Below are 9,679 nucleotides of genomic sequence, written 5' to 3'. Positions count from 1 at the left end.
ATATTTTCTGGGAAGGAAAAAAAAGTTCAAGTTCACTCTTCTCATCCTAATTTCTAGGTAACACAAAAAAATGGTTACTACTGAGTATAACCCAAGCCAGTCACTTCATATCTGAATGTGTTTCTTAGCTATCAAATGGGGGTAATACCTACACAGGATTGACCCTAAGATTAAAGGAGAGCATCTGGCCGAACTTCTAGCATGGTCCATGGCTCAACACGTCTCGACAACCTGAACTCTTTTAACAAATACTAATGAGATAACCCCAACTGTGGCTTTCCTCAAATCCTGCAACTTCTGTGCAAGTAACAAGTTGCCATACCCCCACTCCTAACAGCTGTATCAGGCTCCACTCCGGAAGATGACACCATCCCCGAATAAAAATTAACAACCTACATCCTAGAACTATTTCAGCAATAATGGAAGCAAATGCCTGGAAATTGCCCAAGTGGGCAAACGTTACTTTATCCAAAAGGTGCCCCTTAAAAGTCGAACTCAGAAACTATTTTTGACTAAAGTTGGCGGTTTGAACCAGGACTCTGCTACTCATTAGATGTACTCATAACCGCTTCTCTTTAGATGTACACGTAACCTTGAACAAGTCTCTTCATGTGAGCTGTTTCCTCATCGGTAAAAAGGGTGTTAAACACTTGCATTACACAACTATCTCAAAACTGAAGATTGGAGATAATACACAGAAAACTTATCAATGAAGAGCTTAACTGATATGAAAGCTCTACCATTTTGACTAAAGGGATAAAGCAATGTAAGATTTTCTTTTAAAATAGCCTCCAATTTACTTTATTCCTCTCAAACAACAGGTGACCCATGAAAGCAAATTCAAATTGCAAGCATCAATTTATTACAAGTTCTATTTCCTAACATAACTTCTTGCTATTTCCCTAGAGGAAAGGGGTTCTCTGAAGGGTCTCCAGAATAAGGCAATCAGCAAAGTCCCCATTAATGTCTTTGCTTTTGGAGCTAGAGCAGTTTACCAACAAGGACAAGAATTTAACCAATTCACAGAAGATTTGCAGGTCTGCTCAACAGCAGGGCGCCATCTGCCTTACACATCTTATGGTCAACCGTGTAGACACACAGGCATTTTCTTCTCGCACAAGGACTATACAGCCGTTATCTATTAACTTGCTAATTTTACAGAGATCTTAAATGTGAATGAAGTGGAAAGGCTCTTGTACCATCAGCTGCCAGGCCCAAACCTCAGATCTACCAAATACCTGCATTTAAAAATACACTTCAGGTAGTTCTACATAACCAAGTACAGAAACCACTTCTCTGCTCCCAGCCTCTCACCACCTGTCTACTCCTGGGATCTTTCCCAAGTCCACGTAGCACTGTGTTCTACAGATGGACCATAAAGACTGACTGTACATGGAACCTCTACACCTCACACCAGAATGCATCCTGTCCCAAGAGACTTGGAGAAACCAGGCTCCCCCACTCCTGGGAAAAGATTAGAGGCAGCATTCCAAGTCAAACTGTATCCAGCTTTATTAAAGATACTTTTCATAAACAATCATGGTATTTCAGGCAGGACATGGGCAGACAATCGTTAACAGTATACAACTTTCAAACTCCCTTTTGCAATGGACTACCAAAATCAGAAAGCCACTATAAAACCCCATGAAGTCTTCATGTGATGCTCTGAACAGGGAAAGTTTAGAGTGAGGGTTGACATTTCACATTTAGTATGTTGTTTAACAACTTTTCACAAGCCGACCCTGACTTTCAGGAAATGAAAATGGCAAAAGTATCAATCTGAAGATCCACAATCTAAAAAAGGAACCGCTGCTCTTTTGAGGGACGCCATCTCAATGGTGACAATGCAAAGTCCAGATTGCCTGACATACTGGTAACCAATTTTTGGGGGTCAGGTTCCAACAGGTCTCTGGGTTTAAGGGAGTCAAGTCTATGCTGAAGGTGGAGAGGGAGAAGAGAACATAAAAACTAACTTTAGTTTCCACACCACAAGGCATTTGTGCCAAGGTGGCTACTGTGTGTCAGTATCAAGGAACCCCCTCCTTCCTGGGAACCAAGAGGAAGTCTCTCAAAACCAGACGGGAAAGGTGTTTTTCTCCCATGTCAATCCAGCTTCAGAGACAATCTATTAGTGACATGTGCTCTTCCCCCAAAAAACAACAATGAAGTGTTCTGTATGCTAACAACATAGCTTAAAAAAAAAAAAGTAAAACAAAATTCTGCATTTTTATAAAACTTGATAAAAAATAGTATTTCAAACTGTACAGTCACCAGAAGTACACAGTTATCAAAAATGCACACTTCACTTGGCATCTCCAGCACCTTCAGCTTTCTGTGCCTAAAAGAAAAACAGACAGATGAATACAATATATAGATGTGGAAACTATCTTCATTTATATTTCATTTATAGCATTACTTTGCTCCCAGGCCAAAGTTCAGGTTTTAGGTACTTTGACACTGAGACTCAGTACTTCTTTTGAAAATGACTTGGCAGGTAACTTTGCTAAGTCACTTCCCCTCTGGACCTTACTGTAAAACTGGGGAAGGGGGCACACCAGTATTACAAGATCTGAGGTTATTCCCAACTTGAAAACCATGGTGTAGCATGAGCGCGACACCTAACGACAGGACAAGGCTCATACCACAGCTCTCTTTATTGGACGGCAGAGCCTTCAAGAATCCAGATTAAACTCACAGAAAAAAACCACAAGCAAATTCCAGACTAAAAGGTGCACTTGGAGTGACACAGATGTAATAAAAAGGCCACAAAAGCTTTTGGGATCATTAACTGATTGAATGGGCAGACTTAACGTAAAGTGAAAATAGTTGTACCTGGTCTGTTTTGGCATCTCCATTTTCTGCAGGATTATTCCCATCCTTGCCAGCATCAGCTTTCCCCTTTTTCCCTTTGGGTACCTTCTCTCCCTTCTAAAATGGGGGGATGGGGGGAAAAAAGCTGTTTCTCCTCATTTCATATCACCGGGATACAAGTCTACAAAGCTCTGCACAAAGTAGGGCTGTTGATCAAATATAAGATACACAAATAAACTACATACCCTCCCCCATTCATAAAAACAAGGCCAAACTGTGGTCTTCAATACACGGAATTCTTTATCTGAATGTAAATAATAGAATAAGACAGCTTAAACACTTGCACTTGTTTAATACCCAAGTGTACAGTTTCCTGTAAATTGAAGACAGAGTTCTTGGTTAAGGACCAGTCCTATTAACTCTGTCAAATCTCAACTCTGTGTCAACAGATGAAGTTGTTATATAGCAGGTCTCCCTGTCAGCAACATGGGAAACTGTTCAGGCTTTTATGTAAATCCTAGATGCATGTTTGTCTCACCGTCCTACTCACCTTTGCAGGGGCCTTTTTAGGCTTGGGCTCTGGCTTTGGAGGAATAGGTTTCTTTTATTTGGGGGAGAAAAGGAAAGCAGAGAACATTAGTACAATGGACCAAAGAAAACAACCCACAACCAAACCACAGCACCACTGGCATAGAAGTTTCTCCTACTTTGTAAAGTTTGTGGCGGGCTTTCCATTAGAACTTCATATCTTCAGAAACCCACTCAAGTAACACTCGGAAGTGTCCCACTTTGGCTACAGCCATCACAATTTCAGAACGAGCAAATTCCAAATGGGCAAGAGTCCATAGCAGAGTAAGTCATTCAATACCAGCCACTGACCGTAATTCATGGGAAGCAAAGGGAACCGTTTTTCAATGCTTTTTAGTTTCAGGGAATAATATGAAAATTTAAAAGCAGACACACTTACAGCAGATAACCTTGCAGATCTTCTCTGTGGCTATTTAAAAAAAATAAAGAAAATTACAAATAGGACAGTTGAACCACTTAAATACAAAAAAGTTTTGCACCTGAATTGTTCTAGACTACAGGAAGTAAAGAGAGCTTACTGAGGCAAATTCAGGACTATGAATATGGTTAATTACCACTAAAGGAGCCCAAGGCTTTGTGAGACTCCAAAAGCAGTGAGAGTAAGACTTACTTCATCCTTCACCTTGGTTTTATCTCCTTTAGCATCCCCTTCAGCCTATAAAAAACAAGCAAAAGCTAAGAAAGCTGCAGTTTCTGAAGCAGTTCTTAATGATTCAGTAAACTTAACGAAGTCCTAAAGGGGGGAGAAAAAAAATCGAAGGGAATCTTGCACACAACTTTCCTAAGACATACAAATCCTCAGTTTGTAGCATCCCCAGCTCCTATGCAAATCCCCGAAGTGCTCAGAAAGCGCTAGGAACGCTGTTATGTGCCAGCCTCACACCCGGTCTGGCTCATAACGCGCAGGGACGGCGGGGCCCCGCGAAGCGCGCGCAAAGCTGGAGCGAGGCGCGCGAAGCGCAGCCCGCGCCGCCGCGCCAGGCAGAAGCAACAGCTGTACTAGGAGCAAACAAACCCCTCCGGAGGCGGGGCCCGAGCGCCGTTGCCATGGCAGCCGTCGAGGGCGGGAGACGGGAGGAGCACGCCGCCGGGGGAACTCGTGGGCGGCAGCGGCGCGCACCGGGGCGAGTCTCGTGCGCGGGGGCCGTGGGCGGCGCGCGGTGGAGGTGGGGCCACACTGCGAAGTCCCGCCCCCAGGGAAGAAGGCCCCGCCCCCTCACGGCGGCGGTTTTTTGGCGGCAGCGCGTTCCCCCGCCCGCCAACCCCGAATGCCGCCTTCCCGCCCTTTCGGGTTTGAATTGCCCGCCCGCGGGGAAGGGGGGGGGGGCTAGCGATGGGGGGAGGGGGCGCGGGGCGGGCACGTCGAGCCCAAGGGGAGCGGGATAAACAGCCGCCAACATGGCTCCTCCCGCCGCGGCCGCCGCTCCTCCAATATGGCCTCTGGCGCCCGCGGGCAGCCAAGCCGCGCAGGGTTAGCCCGGGGCCGCCTGACACCGCCTCGAGCTACCGCGCCGGGGGGCTGAGTCTGCTCCAGCTCGCCGCTGATTCGCGCTTCCCAAAGCCGGGGAAGCGGCGGCGGCTGCTGCATTGGTGGTGGTGGTGGCGGTGGTGGCGGCGGCGGCGGCCCAGCGCCTGGGGCCCTCGCGCCACGTACCTTTCTCTTGGGCATGGTGGCGACGGCGGCGGGACGTATGCGCTGGACACGGGGATGCAGTGGCGCGCGGCTTTGGCCAGTCCAAGGGTCGCTCTCGCCTCTTCTTCACACTGCTCGGGCTCCGGGGGGTTTATAAAGTTTTTATAGCGCTGGGAGCCCCGGACCGGTTAGAACCGGATTTCACCTCCCGCCGCCGTTCATTGGCCCAGCTGGGGTCACGTGGGCGGGGTTTAAACTCACCTCCTCTGGAGGGAGTGAGGAGGGGGGTATGGGGGGGAGGGCGCGCGAGACGGCGGCGCGCCTAGGGGGTGGGGGCGCAGTGGGGGAGGCGCGCGTCGAGGGCAATAAATGAGGGAGGGTGGTGCGACTCGGCGGGCTCTGGGTTTCGGCTCCCGCCAAGAGCTGGCTTTTCCAAACTACCAAGTTCCTTCCACCTTATGCAACCGAGCTACCCACTTCTCCAAGCCATGCGACACTTAGGGCGCATCTCAGCCGCTTTCCTTCCTGTTCCCGCTGGGGGCCCCAGAAGAAGGGTTTGCTAGGCCTGGCCGCACTGCCCTTCTCCGCCGGAGGCGGGAGGAAGCGCGCGGCTTGGAGGCACAAGCTGCAGTTCCCAGGGCCAAGGCTGACGCTGAAGTGGGGAAAGAGCGGGGAAGCCAGCTCGGCGCAGCCGGACGTGCATCCTTCCAGGCTGCCACTCGGAGGACGCCTCTCGGGCACCTCACCTGGAAGGCGGTCCACTCGAGGTGGGGTGGGGGTTCCAGGGGGAGACTTTACACGCAGAGGTGCCTTTCGGGTGCAGTGGGGCAGGTAGGAGCTGTCCTTTCAGCACCCGTTGCTCAGCCGCCTCCCCAAACACCAACGAAGCCCCCCCAAAGCCTGTCGGGTGGATGGCTCTCCTAGGTCCTTGTGTTCCTGGACCTCAGAACCCCGCCACTGAATGACGGAGAGTGGCCGCCAAGAAGGCCTACTAGCACTCCCCTCCCTCTAATCTTTACCCGCTACGGAGACATGAAGCTCAGCTGCCCCCACCCGATGCAGCCACTAACCCTGGGCGCTGCAGACGCAGCTGGCGAAATCCCTCCTTCCACACTGGCAGGCTGGCTGGCTTCCTTTCACTTGCACGAGGGAAAAGGAGGGTGGAGGAAAGCGTCCGGGCATTAGGAAACAAGTAGAGGTACAGGGGTTGCGATGGAAAAAGGACTCTTCCAGTGGCTCCCCCACCCCGTCCCCAAAGCTAGGGATCCTGGAGGTAGCCAAGTGCACCTGAGGAAGGTAGACAATTGCTGCAGCAAAACATGATCTTCTGTTGCACTGTTCGCAAACAAGTTTTACATCTAAGAATTTTAAAAATTCTATTTGACACCCGAGAGAACGCAACACGATAAATATCCTCAATTGGGGGGGGGGTTGGCTCACAGGTGGGAAGACATTTAAATAGGTCTCACCTAATTTCTTGAGGCAAGGGTTGAGCTGGTTTGTACAAATCACACCGGTAGAAAGCAATCACTGTGAGTTCATATCAACTATTTGCAGCCCCTGTTCCTGAGCAGCAGCGATCCCTCCACCTCTTCTCCTTTCCACCCCTTAGAGGCAGCCACTCCTCACCCCTCCCCACTGTGTACCTTTCCCAGAATACAGGACCTCAGGCCAAAGATACCAGCCCCATTAATCACCTCTGCTGTACCCCAATCATAGTAGGGAAAGTCAGACCCAGAAAGGAGACAGGACTCAACAACCATGCTCACAGGGCAGATTCCATTTGCTGCCTCCAGCCCCTCATTCCCGCCTTAATTGTAGGGCTCTGCATTATAGCCGCATAATTCATGCCTCCCTAATTAAGGCTGTCAACAGTCCCCTTGTAAAGCTGGAAAATGTACAGCACCTGCTCTCCGGGAACCCCATGCCAGGGATTGGTAGTGGGGAGTGCCAGGTGTGTGAGGGGGACTTGCCAAAGGGTGCATTGATTGGCTTCTCAATCGCAGTGCCGGGCATTTATGTTTGATTCTGGGCGCAGGGAAGATGCCCAAAGGGTCTCTTGTGCCAGGTATCCAGGCACAGAAAGGGGAGGAGACTGGAGTATAGGGAAGTTACAGGTTTTAAAGAATATGCTCTTAGCACTGCTTGCAAGATCCTACCTCTCCCCTAGAGGGAGGTGCTGGGAAACAGTTTGCAGAAAGTAAACCGGGAAGACTAAACAGAGTAGCCTTTGGTTGGTATTACCCGCTGGTGCTTGCTGCTCTGGGGCACCTGAAGCACAGAGCTGCTCAGACAGCTCTTCAAAGGCACTAATCCTCTCAGCAGCTCTGCAGCGAGGCCTGGCAGGGAGAGGTAAGGAAAAGGACACGGCCCTTGACTCGGCCCTCTTCTCCCTGCTGGGCAACCTTGGCCCTCACAAGCTGAGACTCTGCCATGCTGGGAATAAATCATCTCACGGTCTACTTAGGGGGACAGGTCAAAAGCTGAGAAAAGCCTCAAAGGCTGTTGAGGTGGGAAGCAGAGTCCAAGATGCTGAGGGCAGGAGGCAGTCAGTTGGGAGAAGTGCTTGTTTCTGTGCTCTTGGTCCTGATGTGATCCAGGGAAGGTGGCCTGTGCTGGATTAGATTCACCAGGGCCTATAGGTCTTCTGTTACTCTGTAGCCATGGAGGGGACCGGTCTCACTGGGGAGTGGAGCCTGGCCCCATGCCCTGCAAGAGGAGAAAAGCTTGTGTGGGCTGAGTCGACAATAGGTAATTGGATTGTAATCACCCGCCTGGCTTCCGCGCACCGTTGGGGGCGCTGCTTTCAGTGAGCAGTCAGCACTGTGTGGTGGGAGGGGGTAGAGATTCAATAGCAAATCCCAGGTGGACAGCCAAGGGGGAGGAGCAGCAGATGGGCAACTTTTCTTTCTGTCTCTCCCTCCCCTTCCTTGCCTAAATAACGCTGGCTGCCTATTAGCTATTTACCAGCAGATCCAAGGTGGCTCCACATCTTTTGTGAAGACTAAGATGGATGGGTAAAGGGCTAAGGTTTTGGGGAGAACTCTTCCCCGAAATTCTTTGTGTTGAAGGATGTGCTGGTGGAAAAAGAAAGTGCACCTAGGAGTACAGGTAGAGGTGGCAAAGATGGAAGAGCTGGGGCCCTCTGCTCTCTGAACATATTTGTGATCAGAGTTTGACCTGGATCAGAGTTTGGGTTTAGTGTACTTGTGAGAGACTCTCACCCTCAACCCTCTCCAGGGGCACTGTCCCAGGCAGCCCAAAGATGTCTATGGCCAGCAAACCTGGCCTCTGGGGCTCCCTTGCCAAGCAAAGGAAACACAATTCATCATCAGGAGGGAGGTACCTTTCACCAAGAAAAGAAAGGGGAGTGGGGCCCTGGAGGCAGAGGGCAGGGCAAAGTGGCAGGAGGCCAGCCTCACTCAGGCTGATGCAGTGCCCAGACGTGCCAGCCAGTCAGCCCGCTTGAGTTCTAAGGCCTGCAGGAAGCCTTGGACCCGCTCTTCTCGTCTGGCTGAGAGTTTGTGCAAGCGTGTCCGTCGGAGCTGGGCGTCCCCACTGGCCTGGAGCCCCTCTTGCAGCAGCTGTTCTGTCACTGCAGCCTGGTCCCTCTCCAGCTGCTGCCTCTTCCGATCCTCTGCATACATGTCTCGGGCCTTCTGCTAGAGAAAAGTGGGGATTGGGGAGGGGAGATCATTTTTAGGCGTGGGTGGAATTGGGATGGAGGAGGTAAGGGTGGGGCACAGGACGGGCCAAGTTAAGTGGAACAGTGGGAAGTCTGTAGCAGATCTGGAAAGGTTTGGTAGTAGGTGTGCAATGGGTGGTGCCCATGTTGTATAGGCAGGGCAGTGGCAGTTCTGGATCCATCTTGGTTTGTTTTGGGTGGGAGTTTCTGTATTTCTTGAAATTCTTCTCAGGTTTGCACTTGGAAGGGAACAAGGCAAATGTGGGTGTGACTTCTGGTTCCCCCACCACCTAGCTTTGTGGCTTTGGGCAAATCCTCTCCTAACCTCACTTCTTCATCTGTGAAGCGGGGTTGTGCCTACCTTGAAGAGTGGTTTTAAGGATTAGAGATAATGTATGCAAAATCCCTCCAGCATATTAGCAGGCTCTCAAACAGAAACAGCAATTTTACAAGTTATCACTCTGATGCAAGGAAGGTTCTATTCCTGCCTGGGGCATATGCAGTGGGTCATTTCTTTGGTTTCCCAGGTCACTCTAAGGGTGCCATCCTCCCAAGTGCCTAAAGTTATCTTTCAGAGTCTGGATCCAGAACTGCCTCTCATATGGAGACCAGGCTGACTCGTGCAGCAAATGGCCCTCCTGTGAACATTATGAGAAGCAGGTTCAGCTTTCTTAAGCCACTTACTTCATCCTGCCTCTAGAATAGGCATTAGTGTCCACAGTCCACATTTTCTGTTAGAAAAATGAACCCTTGAAGGCTCAGTGGAGCCCTCAGGCTCCTGGAACCAGTTCTGACACCAGGTAAGTGATTATACTCCTTGGCAGCACTTCTCATACCCTGTGTGTGTCTTCAGACAGACCATAAACTCCTAGAGGACAGAGACTGTGGCTTTTCCTTTCTGGCACTTGGGGCACCCTGTACATGTGAAATGCTCAGTACACTGACTGTATGATCCCAGGAGG

At 50.2% G+C, this 9,679-nt stretch overlaps 2 protein-coding genes across 8 annotated transcripts in view; both read right to left on the bottom strand.

Annotated features, from left to right (window-relative positions):
- Window positions 1-1,494: 1,494 nt before the first annotated feature.
- On the bottom strand, window positions 1,495-5,247 carry HMGN2 (high mobility group nucleosomal binding domain 2). The gene is made up of 6 exons (XM_079920987.1): window positions 5,054-5,247; window positions 4,010-4,054; window positions 3,779-3,808; window positions 3,362-3,412; window positions 2,833-2,928; window positions 1,495-2,338 (listed from the first exon to the last, which is right to left on the bottom strand). The coding sequence occupies exons 1-6, from the start codon at window positions 5,066-5,068 to the stop codon at window positions 2,303-2,305; spliced, it is 273 nt and encodes a 90-aa protein (XP_079777113.1). The 5' UTR covers window positions 5,069-5,247; the 3' UTR covers window positions 1,495-2,302.
- An 865-nt stretch (window positions 5,248-6,112) lies between these two features.
- DHDDS (dehydrodolichyl diphosphate synthase subunit) overlaps window positions 6,113-9,679 on the bottom strand; it is a 28,656-nt gene continuing 25,089 nt past the window's right edge. For 4 of the 7 annotated variants that reach the window (XM_079917063.1, XM_079917062.1, XM_079917064.1 and 1 more), the window contains exon 9: window positions 6,113-8,694. In XM_079917063.1, coding sequence (XP_079773189.1) covers window positions 8,455-8,694 — 240 coding nt within the window. In that variant the 3' untranslated portion in view covers window positions 6,113-8,454. The remainder of the gene's footprint in view (window positions 8,695-9,679) is intronic. The other 3 variants (XR_013827633.1, XM_079917061.1, XM_079917065.1) reach the window with 3 other exon arrangements.

Source organism: Stenella coeruleoalba (genome assembly GCF_951394435.1).
Source record: "Stenella coeruleoalba genome assembly, chromosome: 1".
Taxonomy (NCBI): Eukaryota; Metazoa; Chordata; class Mammalia; order Artiodactyla; family Delphinidae; genus Stenella; species Stenella coeruleoalba.
Note: the sequence above shows the minus strand (reverse complement) of the source record. Positions and strands in the feature narration are given on the sequence as shown.

Bases quoted from the DNA above. Each gene is read 5' to 3' on its own strand.
- HMGN2 (XM_079920987.1), bottom strand. The intron at 3,413-3,778 runs GTAAGTGTGTCT...CCCAAATAAAAG, and splicing joins GATCTGCAAGGTTATCTGCT to AAACCTATTCCTCCAAAGCC. The intron at 2,339-2,832 runs GTACAACTATTT...TTTTTCTTTTAG, and splicing joins GAGATGCCAAAACAGACCAG to GCACAGAAAGCTGAAGGTGC.